This window comes from Anas platyrhynchos, chromosome 19 (assembly GCF_047663525.1).
Source record: "Anas platyrhynchos isolate ZD024472 breed Pekin duck chromosome 19, IASCAAS_PekinDuck_T2T, whole genome shotgun sequence".
Taxonomy (NCBI): domain Eukaryota; kingdom Metazoa; phylum Chordata; class Aves; order Anseriformes; family Anatidae; genus Anas; species Anas platyrhynchos.
In genome coordinates, this window is record NC_092605.1 from 8,450,422 (window position 1) to 8,467,679 (window position 17,258).

General features: G+C 61.1%; 1 protein-coding gene across 5 annotated transcripts in view; it reads left to right on the plus strand.

Annotated features, from left to right (window-relative positions):
• The window catches only part of CYGB (cytoglobin), a 41,139-nt gene extending 25,240 nt beyond the window's left edge, over window positions 1-15,899 (plus strand). Inside the window, exons 1-4 of one of the 5 annotated variants that reach the window (XM_072025548.1) lie at window positions 3,762-3,780; window positions 4,058-4,279; window positions 10,577-10,808; window positions 11,378-15,899. In XM_072025548.1, coding sequence (XP_071881649.1) covers window positions 4,137-4,279; window positions 10,577-10,808; window positions 11,378-11,542 — 540 coding nt within the window. In that variant the 5' untranslated portion in view covers window positions 3,762-3,780; window positions 4,058-4,136 and the 3' untranslated portion in view covers window positions 11,543-15,899. The other 4 variants (XM_038165282.2, XM_038165283.2, XM_038165284.2 and 1 more) reach the window with 4 other exon arrangements.
• Window positions 15,900-17,258: the final 1,359 nt, after the last annotated feature.

The following is a 17,258-nucleotide window of genomic DNA, read 5'->3' on the forward strand; positions in this document are numbered from 1 at the left end:
ATCCCTGCCCCTCCGGGACCCCCCCGGGGCAGATATTCCCATCCTGTGGTGCTGGGAGGGCGGCTGGGGTGGGGGTCAGGGAGCAGCCAGGGGCTGGGGTCCCCTCGGGGATCGCTTCAGCTCCAGGTCTCTGCACGAGGCCGCAGCACTCGGACCTCAACCCAGTGGGGAAACCTAAGAACCTAAATCTGTTTTGGAAGGAGACCCCGCTCTGCCCCGGTCCCTACGCCTTCCCCACCAGCCCCGGCAGCATCGCGGGAGGTCTGGTTTCAATCAGGGGAGGAATGTCTGCCCCGGGCTTTGCGCCGCACAAACAGCTTGGGATTCACTTCCCCAGGACTGGAGCTGGCGAGGGGTCGAGGGGGACACCAGGCAGGGGGACACCAGGCAGGGGGACACCACCTCTCCAGGATGGCTGTGTGGGGACAGGGGGCTGGGGACGAGCCCCCGAGGGGGGTCTCACCGCACTTCTGGTGCTCAGGAGGGAATAGCACCATGGCACGGTGACGGAGGTGTGATTAAATCCGGGGGTCCCAGCCCCACGGGGGGTGGGTGCGAGCAGTGGGGCAGCCCCAGGTGGGTCGGGGGGGCCCTGTTGGCTCTCTCCCCTTTCAGCTGGGGCTGTGCTCCCCACGCATCCCCCCCCGGCACAGCTGAAAGCCAGAGCTGGAGCTGGAGCTCCGGCTGTGTGTGGGTCTCCTGGGATCCGAGAAGCCAGGGGAAGGAAACCTGCAATAAGTGCAGAGCATTTGCACAGGCTTTAAGCTAAATCCTCCCCTCGCAGTGAGCCCGGCTGCAGCAGGCACTGCAAAGCCCTTTCCTAAAGTCTCCTTCTTCCTTTTTCAGGCCAGGACTTCACGGCTGGGTGAGGGCAGTGCCCTTCTGGCAACGGGGGCTTGGGGTCGGCGGTGCTGGGGGGGGGGCACGGCCAGAATTTGGGGGTGAGGGCGCAGCCCCCGGGGGGCAAGCAGGCTGCTGGGGAGGGTGGAGGAGCAGCACCCAGCCTTGCGTGTGTGCACAACCTCTCTGCCATGGGGATGGGAGCAAAAATGAGACGAGCGCAGCAGCACCTTGTGCCCTCCGCCCTGTCCTGGGTACATGAAAAATTGCCAGGAGCCAGGGCTCTGCTTCTAAATGCCTCGGGCTGTGCCACAGTGCTGCACTCAGCTGCATTTCTCTTCAAATCCCAGGGCTGCTCCTCTTCTGGCCAGGTCGGGGTCCTGGGGGTCTCCAGCAGCGGTCCTCAGCCGGGCAGCCCCAGCAGCTCCCTCCCCATGGGCTCCCCCGGGGAAATCCAAGCACGTGGCCCCAAAACTCTGCCCGTGGGAAGGTCCGAGGGGTCCGAGGGCACGGCGCTGCTCACGGGGACACCAGGAGCCCCCTGCTTCACTCCAGCAACCCAACGCCACGGCTGTCCCCACGCACGGGGACGGTGGGATCAGCCCAGAGCGCTCAGAGGTGTCCAGGTGTGGCCGTGGGGCTCCCACCTCAGCCTCAGCAAGGAGTCAAGGGTGGAGAGCTGCCATCAGCCACCTCCCACGCGCCGTGGAGCTGAAGTCGCGTTTTTTTGCCTTCACCTCCCACTCTAGGATCGGGAGCCAAGTACATTTCTCATTGCACCCAGCGCGCGGGGAGGAGGAGGAGGAGAGGCGATGTGGGAGGGCAGGGGAGCGGGAGAAGCCGGCGGCAGGCGGCCACGCACCACGCACGAGAAGGCGCACGGGGGGCAGGGGGCAGGGGGCTGGGAAATCCATCCCATCCCCATCCCATCCCATCCCCATCCCATCCCCATCCCCATCCCATCCCCATCCCCATCCCCATCCCATCCCCATCCCATCCCCATCCCCATCCCATCCCATCCCATCCCCATCCCATCCCATCCCCATCCCATCCCCATCCCTATCCCATCCCATCCCCATCCCATCCCCATCCCCATCCCATCCCCATCCCCATCCATTTTAGGGGTGAAAGCAGAGGATGGGGTCACCCAGGCTGATCCCATATCGGCCTTCTCCATGGGGACCAAGTCCCCTGTCCTTGTCCCCGAGCCCCAGGAGGTGGGGAGGGAGCACAGACACCCACTCAGTGCTAACCCCGAGCTCCCTGGGAGCAATATTTGGGGGAAAACATGGAAAGGGGATGCTGCCAGGTGACAGCATGGGGCTGTGCTCATCCCTAATACTTCTCACCTGTGGTGAGAAGCAGAAGCTGAGGGTGATTGGGATCTGTTTGGGGTTTGTAGGCAGCCAGCTGGCGTGGAGCATCCCCGCTGCAGCACAGCCACCCTCTTGTGCCTGCAGGCACCTTCCTGCTTGGGAAGGAGCCGTGGGTGTGACGTCCCCAGAGAGGGGCAGGAACCCTCTTGGGGAGGGCTTGGGGACTCCTCACTCATTCCTAATACAGCTTTGGGCCTCTCAACCCAAAAGCTTTGACCCCTGGTGCCAGAAAGCAGGCAGAGCTCCGGCTGATGCCACTGGGTTGGTGGAAGCACCAGGTAGGAGAGCTCCGAGGAGCAGAGCCCTTGTTTTTTCACCCGTTCTCCACCCGGATGGTGGTTTGAGCTTTCATATTCGCCCCAATCCGAGCTGTTCCTGAGCACAGCAGCTTGGTGCTGGGGTGGAGCAGGATCTCGAGCTTCAACCCAGCGATTTTGGTGGTGTCGCTGGTGACACGGATCATCCTGGCCCCCTTGGTGAGGGCTGGCCATGAAGGCTGGGGGGCTCGGCTCTGTGCCGGTGTCGGGGGGTCCTGGCCTCCTGGGGGGGACCTGCAGCGGGGTCCTGGCAGCAGCACCCCCTCCGCCTGCTCCCTTTCCATCTGCAGGAGATTTGCTGACGCCGCCGGTCTCGCTGCTGGTGTCGGGGCGGTGGCCGAGGCTGGTTTGGAGGAGAAACGGAGCGAAAAGCCTCCGGGGGTCTGCAGGAACAGAGCCCCAGCCCCTCCAGAGCTGCTCCCTCTGCCTGTGTGTCTGTGTGTCTGTCTGTGTGTTTTTGTGTCTGTCTGTCTGACCACTGCTCCTCTGCCAGGGCGCACAGCGGGGTGCAGGAGCGCGGTGGAGGAGCCCCGGCTCCCTCGCAGGCTGTGTTCTCCTGTCTCCGATCTCCCTCTGGGGGACCAGTGGTTATTACAAGTCTCGGGAGTTTCCTTCTCCCTGCCCTGCAGGGTTGATGTGCCGGATTTGCAGGGTTGATGTGCCCAATTTGCAGGGAGCTGCAAATGGCATTTGGGTAAAAACAACCCAAAGGCACACTCAGGGGCAGCGGGGAGCCTGGCGCGGAGGTGTCCCCATACTCCCCATCCCTGCCAGCAGCACTAACCCCCCTCCTTTATTTCCCCACTGCCTTAACTCCGTCTCCCTTTGCCATTCAGCCCCTGGAAATCAAACCCTTCCCATCAGCAAGTCCCTCGGGACGGGCACAGGCTCCCTTGGGTGGCAGAGGAGCGCCGCGGGCGAGGCAGCTCGTGGCTCCGAGGATTTATCACCCAAAACACGAGCGCTTGCAAAATGAGGTAGCGCCGGGGCAAGAGGAGAGGCAGAGCTCAGCTGAGCCAGCTGCTGGGATAAGTTTAACGGCGCGCTTCGGATCTGGAATTTCCTCTGCACTGTTTACAAGATAAAAAAAAAAAATCATAAAAAAACTTCCAGCCCCCCCCCACCTCCCCAGCGCACCGTCCTGATGCTGCCCAGAGCCTCTTCCTCCTCTCTGCCTCTCACAAAAAAAAAAAAAAGACAGAGAGAGCAGGAGGGAGGAGTGGGAGAGAGGAGGAGAGAGGGAGAAAGTGAGCTCACGTTCACACATTGGGGAAGAGGCTGGTCTTGCAATGCCTTTGAATATTTTACTTTCGGGCAGTTTCCCAGCAGTCAGCCGCACGCTCCCGGGCTGAGCGGAGGCTCGCCGCGGCCATGGGCGGCACGGGGAGCCCTGGGCTGTAACCGCAGGCTCCTGGCCACGGGGATCTGCTCTGAGCTCGCCCAGGCAGGCAGGCAGGCAGCGCTCACACCGCCGGCACAGCCGCCAAGCAGCCACAGCCACCGACACCTCTTCTCTTCTCGCAGGAGATCCCCGCGCACACTCACACGCATCTCCCCGAGCCTCCTCTCCTGGCTTCCCGGAGGATCGTGCCGGCGGCTCCCCATGGAGAAAGTCCAGGGAGAAATGGAGATCGAGAGGTGGGAAAGAAGTGAAGAGATCTCGGAGGCGGAGAAGAAGGTGATTCAGGAGACATGGAGCAGAGTGTACGCCAACTGCGAGGACGTCGGGGTCTCCGTGCTCATCAGGTATTTAAAAAAAAAATAAAAATAAATGAAAATAAGCAAGAAGCGGATCCGGGCGCATCCCTTTATAGCTAAGGAAGAGGCAGAACAATATATAGAAGCATGCGATGAATGACAGCGAGTGGGGAGCTCGCTCGGTGCAGCGCTTGGCTGGGCGCAGGGACGGTTTCACAGCACTCCTCTGATTTCAACACGTTCGAGCCGGGGGGCGGCGGCGGGGGGAGCGGGGGAGCCTCTCTGCGGGGACTTTGTGGGAAGCTGCTTCCCTCGGAAAGGTCACCTTAGCCTGCGCGCGGAGGTGGGGGAGCGCGGAGGAGGGAGAGCGGCGGCGGGCTCGGCTCACCGGGGCTGGGTTGGTTTTGTTGTGGGATTTTTGTGTTGTTTTTTTTTTTTTTTCTTCTCCCCCCCCCCCCACCAAATAGATCCGTGCGGATGGCTTTGGTACGTACCAGGCTGGCGGGTGAAATAATGCGAGTTGGGAGCCAAGACAAAACCCAAGCAGGTGTCTCCGAGGGCACCATCTGGCCCTCCGGCGGCAGCGTCGGCGGGAAGGAGAGCGCCGAAGTTGGCTGCGGGAGGGGGGTGCGGAGGGCACAGGCAGGGGGGGGACAGTGGCACTGGGGGTGGCAGGGACCGAGCAGGACCAGGAGCAGGGCACTGGGCATTGCCCAAGGCGTGGGGCATCGCCTGATGGCTCGGAGCATCCCCCAGCAGCGTGGGGCCGGGTGGCACAGAGATGGGCGAGTGGTGAGCCCCCGGGTTGTGCCGAAAGCAAAAAGGGAAAGAGGCTCCGTGGGGGGAAATAGGGGCAGGAGGGTGTTCTTATCCCTGGCTGGCTGTTGTTTGGGGTGGGAGCTGTGCCTGGGGAAGGCACCGAGGTGAGTCCCGTGGGGCTGCAGGGATGCTGAGTGCCCGCGGTGCCAAGCACCAAACCTTTATCTGGTTTCACAGGGGAGAGGAGGACGGGCAGAGGCGCAGGCAGCAGAGGGGCTCCCTGGAGCCACAAACCTCCAGCACCCACCGGGGAGCAGCAAAAGGGCTCTCCCCGGGCAGGCTCCCACTGCCAGCACCCAGGCCTGTGCACCCCAAAGAGGGGCCGGGGCTGTCACCTCCCCCCGTGCCCCCACAGGGGGGTTCTGTGCATGGAGAGCCCCTCGCCTGCACGCACTTTTTATGAGCAGCCACCCAAAAGTTTTCCGGGGGCTGAGCGCTGGTGCCCCGAGCACAGGGGGGGTTTCCATCCGCCACTTTGTGGGTTCGGCGCCTAAATGTTACCCACAGCCTTCCCCACCAACCTGGGGAACCAAACCCCCAGGGCCTGGCACGAAGCCTGCACGTGGCAAAGATCTGGGGGATGCCAAATTCCCTTTTTCCATGCCCCTTTTCCCATTCCTGTGGGCTTTGGCAGGGGCAGAGGAGGTGGAAGAGAGCGGAGAACGGGGTGTGGGGTCCCTGCTGCTGTCTCACCGATGGGCACAGCCCCGCGCAGCAGCCGGGATGGCAGTGCCAGTGCCAGAAAGAGCTGGGCAGGGTTTGGCCGGCAGCTGTGCGTGGCCAAATCCCTCATGGGGCTGTGCCCAGGGCAGCTCCTTGCTTTCGGTGTCCCCACGGCACAGGGACAGGCTCGGAGCAGGGTTGGGGACGAGGATGGCGAGGTGCAGCTTTGGGAACCACGTGGCCGAGCTCCGGTCCCGACTGAAACTCTCCCAGCACAAGTTTCTGGTCCGGGAACCTGCAGCAGGTCCCAGCACAGCTCCCTCCTCTCCATCCCCAGCGTTTCCACCCCTCTCCTCCCACCCTTCGCTTGGCAGCTGGGGAAACTGAGGCACGGGGTCATGCCCGGGGGGCTCCCAGCCCTGGTGGCTGCAGCGGACGGGTCCCTTCCAGTGGCACAGCGGGGTCCTGAGCCCGTGGGGCCGCCGGGGTGCAGCGGGACGTGAAGGGGAATAATGGGGATTTCTGGCTGAGCAGCCACCGGGCCATGGGAATGTGCGCTGTGCGGTCAGATCCCACTAATTGCCAATTCCCTCGGCGGGGGAGCCTCGCTCCGGAGGAAGCACAGGCTCATCCTCCTCCTCCTCCTCCTCCTCGGGGAGCTCGGGGCCCTCTGCGGGTAACGCTGCCGGGATCCATTTCGCAGCAGCTGCCTTAACCCTTGCTGGGGCTGGGGCTGGTTTTGGGGTCGGGGCTGGGTGGGGTTCCAGACCCCAGTCCTGCACATTTGGGGTTTTATTTTGGTTGGGTCGCTCCGGCCAGCACAGCCAACAGGCCAGGGCTGACGCTCACCTGTGTCCTCCCTGGGCACGTCGCCGTGCCTCAGTTTCCCCATCTGTGCTCGAGGATTTGGGTTTTTCTGGAAAACTCTCCCATTTGGAGACCTCGTGGCTGGGGAGCCTGGCACAGAGCTCCGGCATCTGCTCAGAGCCCCCCGGTGCCCACCCAGAGCTGGGTGCCCGACACGAGAGGGGCTGAGCACCGCTGGGGCTGGGGGTCCCGGCTCCTTCATAGCCCCCGACGAAGCCTGGGAAGCCACCAAAGCCCCCCCCATGCCCTGCCGGCCGCGCACGGCCGCTCCCACACCCACACACACGCTCTGCGGTCGCGGATGTGGGACCACAAAACTTTATGGATCCCCCCGGGCTCGTGGGGATGAAAGCCAGGGATGGTTCCCATTAGTCAAACCCACACCGAATGCGAGAGCTGTGCCGTGTCCCGGGAGGGGGGGGGATTCTCCCTTCCCCCTGTCGCTGCCCCAGGCCCATTTTCGCCTTTCCACATTTCCAATTTTTTTGCCTTCTCCATCCCTCCGTCTCCGCTCCCCGTCTCGCGCACGAAGCAGAGGTGTAGGAGGGGCAGAGGAGGCAGATCCAGGCCCCCAGATTTTTTTTTTTTCGGCAGCCGCTTGGCTGAGCTGACACACCTGGGCTCCGACCGCCTGCGAAGGGCTTGGAAATGGAAAAGCGCCTGGCGCCGTCCGAAGAATTGGGAGAAAATACCAAAGAGCTTGAGTAATCGGGCTGCAGGGTGGAAAAAACGGTCTGTCTTCTTTCAGCTGGCTGAGCTGATGAAAAGGGCTGAAGCCCCCAAATTAAACGGGCTGAATCCCCCAAATTAAATGGGTTGAGGCCCCCAAATTAAATGTCTTGAAGCCCCAAATTAAATGGGTTGAAGCCCCAAATTAAGTGGGTTGAAGCCCCCAAATTAAACAGGTTGAATACCCCAAATTAAGAGGGTTGAGGTCCCCAAATTAAACAGGTTGAAGCCCCCAAATTACACATGTTGAAGCCCCCAAAATGGAATTTAAAGGGACGATCGTGCAGCTGCTGCCCGAGGCTGATTTGCGCTGTGCCCAGGCTGTGCCCAGGCGTGCCTCTCTGGCTGCCGGGTGGTAAATGTTTAGAGCAGCTCACCCTGAGATCCATCCCCGAAATATTTTGTTGGGAAGGGGCCCAGAGCCAAGCCTGACCCCCCGGTGGGGATGTCCCCATCCCATGGGGCATCACGCGCTCGTGAATCACCACAGCCTGTCTGAATTGATGTTTTTCTGGAGGAAAGGACAGAGACCAACGGGGCCGTGCCCTGGCACTGAGGGCAGGCGAGAGGAAGAGGGTTTTTTTATATGGCAGACCCCCAGGAAGTAGAAAAAGGGGAGGGTGCTCGGTGGTGCCTTGGTTCATGGTGCTGTGGGACCACGGCACCCTTTGGGATGTGGCTGTGCGGGCATCCCCACAGCCCCAGGGCCAAGGGGATGTGAGAAAATGAAGGGCGGTGGGAAAACCGTGCTGGTTCTGGTAGTTTGTACATCCAGTCCTCTCCTTAACCTCGGCCCCAGGTTTGCCAGGCAGTGTGGGGCTGCGAGCTGGGCACAGCAGGCAGGATGCGTGCCAGGGGTCGCTGCCTTCTCCCCAAACCTTCCTTGGGCTCCATCGGGGCATCCCGGCCCCTTCGCTCCCTCCCAGCCCCAAAACCAAGCTGACAGACTGCAGGTTGAGCATGAAACCACCACGAAAAGCCAACAAAAAGTCTCCGAGTGCTCCCTGCTTCTGCCTGAAGCCCCCCTGCAGTTTGGAGAGCTCGGTGCCAGATTTCGCCCCGCGGTTTGCCAGGTGAACGAAGCACCGAGGTGACGAAGCACCCGGTGTCCTGCTTCCAGCTGGAGCTCGGAGCACAGGGAAGGAAGGGAACAGCCGGCTTTGAAGATTTTCTCCCTGCTCCCTTTGCCCTGCAGGGATGGGCAGAGGGGGGAAGATGGGGAACAGGAGGCGAGGCAGCACCCGGCGCCTGAGCGCAAAGCAGGCTCACGGGGCCGGCGCGGTTTGCACCTTAATGATTTCCTTTGGCTCTGCCGCCGGGAAGGGCTGCGGCCTTAAAGTTGTTAGAAGGGCAGAGGAGGGAGGAAGGCAGCTCTGACATCCTGTCCGCCCCGTCCAGATGGAGCTCCCAGGGAGCAAATTAGCGGGCGCAGAGCGGGAGCGCTTAAAAAGAAATTTAATGAGATCGGGATTTGGGCGTCTGCTTTCCATCAATCATAATTTCGCGTGATATGCGATGGGAAATGTCATATTTTTAATGACTCCAGCGAAGAAAAAAGCCCCAAACACACACACACACACACACACACACACACCGAGCCAACAAAATTCCAGAGCCTGAGATGTTTGAACTCAAAAATGTTCTGTAGACAGGGAAAAAAACCACAACAAACACCTCTTCTAATTCGGAATTGTTTGAGATATTTTATTTCTTCCTTTTTTTTTTTTTTCTTTTTTGTTCTCCTTCCCTCTGGTTATGTTTAACCTTTGTGTTAAATTAATCTTCTCTGTTTATTAAGCAAGAGAGGCTCGCTCCCTCTCTTGGCCTGGCCCCGCAGACGTTTCCTCGCAGGGTTTTGGGGTTGGCTCCATCCCCGCTGCCAGCGGAGCCCATGGGGGAGGCAGGGAGGTGCCGGGGGCAAGGTCGGGGCCTCTGCTGGTGCTGCGGGAGGAAACAGCCCCTGGGGGCTCCTTTTGGCCCCTCTTTTTACCAGGGGATGCCGCAGCCCCTGTGGTCCCAGGGGTCCTGCTGGCACAGCACGATTCGTGCCAGAATTATTTCCAAGCCCGTTCCCTGGGTCCTTGCATCGTGCCTGTGAGCTGCAGCTAAATAGGGCTTTTGGGGGGATGTGGGTGGATGTCTGGGCAGCAGGAGGGGAAAATCCGTGAACAGGGACAGCCAAAACCTGAGCTCTGCCCTAGAAGGGCTGGGCAGCCTTGATCTCGGTGCTGGCTCGAGCGGAAAGCTGGGGGCTGTGGGGACAACAGGGCACGGCAGGGGGGAAGCTGTGTGATGCTGGGAGGGAGGAAGGGCAGAAAACCCTGGGAGCAGGGAGGAACAACCGTCCTTCCCACCTCGTCTCCCCCTTTCCACCTTCCTTCCTCCCCCAGCCTTTCCGCCGTGCACTCTTCACACCTCCGGAGCCTATTTTGGGGCCGCCTGATGAGTCCCAGGTGCCTCGGGGAAGCGGCGGCGAACCGAGGGAGCGGGGACGGGCAGGGAGCAGGGGAACCAAGCAGCAAACAAGCCTGGGCCCCAAATTCCCACTGCCTGTGGAGTGGCGAGGGGGGGACAAGGATCCCAGCTGGGGATCCTCCGGGGGGAGGTAGGGATGGGGGGGAGAGGGGTGCCTGGTGCCCGGGGACAGCTGCCTGCCTCGTTTGTCCCAGCTGTGCTTCATTGGGGTTGATTGATCCCACAGAAAAGGGGGTCCCCAGGTGCTCAGGGGCCAGGCTGGGTGCTTGGGGGGTGTCCTTGTGGTGTGGGGGGATGGCTCCTGGCAGGGACCCTGCTGGGGATCTCTGGTGAGATCTTTGGGGCTGGGGGCGTCCTGGGCAAGGGGGAGCAGAAAGGAACTGGGAGCAGTGGGATTGGGGCAGGGAGAGGCTGAAGGGGGGGTTTTGGACACTTGTGTCTCGCTTTCTGAGCCCCCGTTGTGCTCTGATGTCCGGGGGTGGATGCGGCGTCTGGCACAGCTGGGCTGGAGCCTCTGGGTGTGGGGATAAAGATCTTGGTCTGGGTATGGTGATAGAGGTGTGGATATGGTGATAACGAACTCAGCTGTGCCTCTGCTTCGTTGGTGAGCATCCAGCTGGGATGCCCTCAGAAAATAGGGGAGGTCTGGGAGCAGGGCGTTACCCTCCCAAATTCCCTGAGAGCTCCACGAGGAGCCTGCCCCAAACCTGGTGGGGTCGTTCCCAGCGCCTCCACCTCTCCGTTTTCTGCTTCATCTCCTCACTGCTCTTCGCGTCTGTCCTCTCTCCGAAGGTTTTTTGTCAACTTCCCCTCGGCCAAGCAGTACTTCAGCCAGTTCAAGCACATGGACGACACGCTGGAGATGGAGAGGAGCTTGCAGCTGCGCAAGCACGCCCAGCGGGTCATGGGGGCCATTAACACCGTGGTGGAGAACCTCAATGACCCCGAGAAGGTCTCCTCCGTCCTGGCCCTGGTGGGCAAAGCCCACGCCCTCAAGCACAAAGTGGAGCCCGTCTACTTTAAGGTAAGGGATGGGAGCGAAAATATCCTGGGGGATGTTTTTGGACCTGGGGAGAGGGAGCGGTGGCACGGAGGTGCTGCTTGCTCTTGATCTGAGGCTGGGTGTTTGTGGGGTGCTCCCCACGTGGCTGTGTTTTCCCCCCCCAAGATGCTGTCCCCTGCAGAGCACCGTTCCCAAATGCAGCCGCTGCTGGAGCTTTGGGGTTTCAAGGACCTCTCCCCACCCGCTGGTGTCCTGCAACCCCTTCCAGCACGGTGGTGGCTGTATGTCCATCCCCGTGTCGGATCTTCTAGAAATCAGTCATGGTGGGGGGCACTTAAAGCATGAGAAATGCTGAAATTAGGGGGATGCTTGGGAATACAAGCAGCGCCCCTTGTCCCCCACAGGCTGTGTTCCTGCCCCATCCCTTACCCCGGGGTGTTGTGAGCCCTCACATCCTGCACCCATCCCATATGGGTCTGGCGTTCCCAGAACTTACCCACAGCTCTGAATTTCCTTAGGGGGAGAAAAAAAAATGATTTCACTATTTTGCACTGCCTGTGGAGTTAATCAACCCCGTATCCCCCCCCCAGAAACTCACTGGTGTCCTGCTGGAGGTCATCTCCGAGGCGTACGGCAACGACTTCACCCCGGAGGCGCACGGCGCCTGGACCAAGATGCGGACCCTCATCTACACCCACGTCACGGCGGCGTACAAGGAGGTGGGCTGGGCACCGTACCCCAACGCCACCCTGTGAGGGACAGCGGGCACGGGTGAGGGGCGGGGAGGGGGTCGCTCATGCCAGGACCCCGCTCTGGTCTCTTCTCCAAGATCTTTCGCTCGGTCTGGGGAGCCCGGTGGGGCCGGCTCCGGGAGCTGCCAAGTCATAATTTGATCTCTATAGGGTTTAAAAAATAAGAATAAATCACAACGACAAGCCAAAAAGAACCATGAAGGGTGTGGGAGGGGAGAGGGGGGGTCAGGGTGAAGCAGGCGGTGCGTTGGTTGTGGGCTCCATCCTCCCATCCCAGCCTGTCCATCACCAAATCCCGCGCTCACCACCGCGTCCCTCGGGGGAGCTGTGCCTAAAGGCAGCACCACGCAGCTCACCGGTGGGTGAAACCATCCTCAGCCACCCTCGCTTTCCATGCAAAGCCCCTCGGGGAAACCCAGCTCCTTGCTTTTATTTTTTTTGGGGGGGGGACCACCGGCTGCCCTCCCGCCCACCGCGCTTTGCTTTGCCTGCACCGCTCCCCGCAGCCTCGAGGGGTTGCCCCGTACCCTCTGCGTCTCCTTGCCCTCCTCGCCCCCAGCTCCTGGCTGCCCGTTGCAGACCATCCTGGAGCTGCAGGGAGCAAGGGGACGGATGCATGTGCCACTTGGCCCCGTTAGGAGAGAGAAAAGGGATGGATGGGGTGCCTCCGGGTGGGCGCGTGAGCCCGCTCGCCTCCCTGCGGGTCCTGTGGGGACGGTGCTGGTGGCAGGGATGTGCGTGAGGATGGGTTCATTTGGCACGTGTTGTGCCTTGGCTGCTGCCCACAGCCCTGGTAGCTTGTGTGTGTACGCCTGGCTGTCGGGCAGGGACGTGGAGCCAGGGCGAGGAGGGAAATTTGGGAACTGAGGGAGGGGGAAGATGAAGCTGGCTGCAGCAGGAGGGGTTCCTGGGGGCGAAGGGAGGTCCCTGCCCTGATAAAATCAAAACTTTTATGGAAAGAATATTCCTGCCCTCTTGGTGAGGCTGGGCTCCTCCAGATAAAGTGCCTGGTAGGAATCTGTCCGTGCAGGAGGACCTCGTGGGCCCAGCAGAGCTCCCACCTGTCCCGGCAGAGGGCTCCCCATGGGGCGGCCCCGTTACCTCCTGCACACACGTGTTAGCTTTATAGGGTGCCTGGGGGCCGGCTGGTGGGGGTTCAGGGATGGAGCCTCGGATTTAGCTAGGAAGCTTTGGCATCCTTGCCACCTGGTACTTCCCAAATGTCCCTTACACCGTCACCTGTGTCCCCCATCTGAGCCTGTGTGGGTGAGCAGACAGGAATTCCTGCTCTGCCCGCCCACAGCTGGCCCCTTTCTTCTTTTAAACACCCGCAGGGAATCCTTTTTGCTTGTGTTTTTTGGGGTGTTTTGCTGCCTGGACAGTGACGTGGCCTGGCCTTTCCCTTAAGAAGCTGGATGTAATCTGGAGAGGTCCCTGGGGCTCCTGTGCCTGCCAGCCCCGTGTGCCTGCCCCTACAGATGTCTTAGGGTTTTTCCTTCTTCCTTTCTCTGTCTGTACCAGGGTTTTGCTTTGGGGAGGTGGGAGCCCGCACAGAGGGGCAAACACCAGCCCTGGAGGCTTAGGAAGCCTTAGGAAGGTGGGCACGGGGCAAGGAGGGGCACTGCCCCTGGAGCAGGGTCCCTGGTAGTCAGCACCCCGAAATTTCAGCCCACCAACCTGCACAGCCTCGAGGTGCCAGCTCCTTCTGGCTCAGCTCTGAGCATCCGAGCAGCTGCTTTAGAGGCACCTTCCAACCATCAGCTGCGCTCACAGCTGGCCGCTGTCGGGATCAGACCCCTGCAGATGGGAAAAGACCTGGTGGGTCATTGGCTTTGCTCCAGCCCAAAGCAGAGAGCGATGGCTTGGATTGGGACTGCGAGTTTTCTTGTCTGCATCACCAGGCTCTCGCAAGTGCAGTTGCACCGACCTCTGCCAGATCCTCGGGGCCGGCCAGGCGTGTTTTCGCCGAGTTCAGTACTCGCCGTGCTCTGTGGCCAGCAGCCCGTGTGGGGATGTTTCATCCTTAGACAAAAGTTCACGTGTTAACCTTTTGAGGTTAATGTTCTCCAGGCAGAGATTTTATTTTTGGGTGGAAACCTTTCCCTCTGCTCGCTCTTCCCTCAACCAAAACTCAGCTCAGCCGTGGCCCTGCGGAAATCAGAGGAAATTGCTCCAGCTAGAAAGAAATGGGGGCGTCTGCTCCGTGGCTGGGCTTAGGGTTGGGGATGCTCTGCTGAGTGCCCAGGGCCCCTCTCCCTCGGCTCCAGCTGGATGTGGTTTGAGGGGAGGTGACCGTGGGGCGGCCACCAAGTCCCCGTGTTCACTTCTGGCCCACCTGAGTGCCCAGACTTCAGGGTGGCAGCCAGCAGCAGTCAGGTCCCCCCACCTCAAGGCCATGGACCAGGTGCCTGCAGGGACCCTCGTGTCCCTCCCCAGCTTCTGGTGAGACTTTGGGACCCCTGGGGTGGCTCAGGCTGGGGACAGCACTGTCCCCAAGGACTTGGACAACTGTCCTTTGGTGTGGCCAGCCCCGGTTAGGGATGAAGTTAGGTGGGCTTGGGGTTTGAGCCCCATCCCCACTGGTGCCCCCTGCTCTTCAGACACCACCCCCAGAGCTGCAGGACCTTGGGACATTGTTTGGTTTCTTATTTTTCCCCTCCTCTGTTTAGTTTATTCTTTTTTTTCCCCCTCCATGCCTAGAAAAACCGGCCCATGGCTGCATGTGTGCACGCATGTGTGTGTCGGGCTTGTTTATTTTCCAGACATACTTTTCTAAACCAAATCCAGATGCGTGCAGCTGCTGTCCCTCGAGGATCCACCCCATCAGCCAAATTGCGAGCCACTCAAATATATGCAAACAAAACATGTTTATTTTTACCAGCTCTGTAGGAAGTAAAAACGAAGTGGGGAAGGTGGCCAGGGCAGAGCTCGCTCGGGGAAGAAACAGAGATAAAGCGAACGCCCCCGCTCTGCCGCCCTCAGCAAAGCAGCCATGGCTTAAATCGGGAAAATTGTCATCTGGGGAGAGATGAAAATGAACAGAAAAAGGAAAAAATATCATTCCCGAGTGACAGAGGGATGAAAAATGCGGTGGGGAAGAGCGGAAAGGGGAGGGCAGGGCTTGGCTCTCCAGCGCGCACACGTGCGCACGCGTGCGCAGCTGCTCGGTGTCACAGCCAGCTGGCAGCTGGTGGCTGTCCTGCGCTCTGGGAAGCGTGGCACCTCGCCTCCCGGGTGCTCCCGTGCCCCCCGTGAGCCTGCCATGCTCAGAGCTGCCCCCCCTGGCACCAGGGCAGGATGTGGCCCCTCACTCGTACAGCGGCTCGGTGCCGCTGGCTTAGCCTCAGCGCTGGGCTTGGAGCCGTGAGCCGGTGGGAAAGGTTTGTGCCCCCACCAGTGGGGGGAATGCTGAGCTGGAGGGGTGGGATTTGGCATCCCCAGGGTGGGATTTGGCATCCCCAGGGCAGGATCTGGCCCCAGACATCTCCTCTTGGCTCCCTTTGGGGGCACCCAACTCCCCCCTAATTTGGCACCGCGTTTGGCGCTCCGTGCCCGAGGCCAGCGGGAGCATTGGGTTGGGGGTGGGACACAGACCCCATCCACCCCATCCCCTCACCACCACGGCTTGTGCACCCATCGCTGCGTCTCATTCACACCCACACCTAGAGAGAGAGACTCCGAATCCACCACCAGAGGCAAGGAGCCCCCGAGGACCTTGAGCCCCCTCCATCACCTCCCTGCCGGGCCGGGGAGCCCCTTGGGGAGCCCGGCCGCGTCCCTACCCTCGTGCTTCGGGGGGGCTGGGACCCTTCGCTCCCCGGGGCACCTCCCCGGAGACTCCAGGGGGGACCAGAATTTGGCCACCAGAGCTCAGCCCTGGTGTGCTGGTGCCTGTGCGAGGACAGCTCAGGGCCACTTGCGGCGGCACCAGGAGGGCAGGCGAGGACGGGGACGCCGCCACCGCCCCGCGGGCCGGCTTCGGGAGGGATAAAGCTGCCCGCCTGGCTCTGAGCCCTTCAGCGGGCTGCGCCGCCAACTATTCTCCATAGCTGAAGTTGTCTCTAATGTTAGTTTGTCCGAAGCCGTCCCCCAGTGACCCACAGACGTGAGCCGGCGCGCTCTGATGTAGCTCTGTGTCTGTACCGTTACCGATGCTGCTGCGGATGCTCTTCATGTACGTGTTTCTCGGCGCTTCCGTGCTGGTTTTATACATGCCGTCTAGTGTATGATGGATGTAACTGTTTTTTTGTTGTTTTTTTTTTTTTTCCTTTTTTGTAGGTTTTTAGTATGTTTGTAACCAGACAGAATGGTGTTATTAAACTGAAACTTGTATCTTCAGTGGATAAATCGATCAAAAACCCTCTGGCTCATCCTGGTTTCTTTCCTGCTGGGGGGCTGCCCCGTGGCTGCGTGCACGCTGGGGGACCAGCGGTGGAGCCTTGTGACCAGAAATAAGCAGCAGAGGGGTGAAATTTGTCCTTCACCCCACTTCTACCTAGGGCTGGTGGAGGTGCCCAGGAGACCCCCTTCCCATCCCTCTTGTGCTCCTCTCTGATAGTGCCCAAAAAAGTTCCTCGGCACCAGAGCGGGCTTCCAGGGGGGGAAAAGCTCATCCCGTGGGGGTGCCAGAGCCCCGGTGCCCAGCCACAAGCAGCTCCAAGGGGAGCGCTCCCAGTTTAGGGTCTGGGTCTGAGGCTGGGGGTCTCGGAGAGGTCCGAGATGGAAGAAGGAGGGGATCAGGGCGGCGTGGAAACCAGGAGCGAAAGGACCGGGCGGCTCCGGGGGGGGGATTTCGGTGGGGCCACGAGGCTCCAGGAGCTCCGCACACCACACTGAGACCAGCCAGAGCTGGGGCTGACGGGAAACCACCAAAACGGGGCTGTTTTTTTCCAGAGCCTGGTTGAAAAGGAGCTGGGAGCTTCATCATTACCTTGCCGAGCGGAAATATTTACACAGCCCTTCACTTCGCACTAATATTTACCCCCAGGGCCCGTCACTGGGGGTGGCCGTGACGAGCGCGCCGTGACCCAAACCCAAACCCAAACCCAAGGGAGAGCAGAGGCACCGCGGGAGGCTGAGGCTGGGGGTGTGCTGGGGGCTGCCGTGGGCACCTGGGTGCCGGGGCTGCGCCCTCCTCCTGCTGCCCCATGCCTGGGAAATCCCAAAACCCAGCATCACCGCCCTGGGATGATGTTTTCCAGGAGAAAACCCTTACCCCAGGGAGCAGGGGTTTTGGGAACCACACCATTGGCCCTGGTGGGGTTTTATGGGTTGGGGAACGGAGGGAGAGGGGAATTGGGTGGCTGAGCCGTGGCACGGGGTGTGCTCCCAGCCTGTCCCTGCTGCCTGTGGGGTCTGCAAAGCCCAACCCCATGTGCTCCAAATCCCCCTTCTTATTCTCCAGTGCCTTTGGAGAATTAAAGCCCAGGAGCACCCCCGTCTCCAAACCTCCCCACGGCCACCCACAGCCCCCGGGGGGGGGTTCGGAGCCGCCCGGCTGGGGCCGCTGGGTGCCGGAGCGACGCCGCGGGGCCGGGGCGCAGCCGCCTTGGTGGGGCTGACACAAAGCAGGAGCTCGGCCCTTCCTTCCTCGCCCGGCTCCTGCTCTGATCTGGTTTATCTGAGCTGCGCCCAATGTAAACGCTGTCAGCAACGGGCCGAGATTAATTCCCGGGCCTTTGGCAGCCGAGGGAGGCAGGCACAGCGCCGGGGGGAGGAA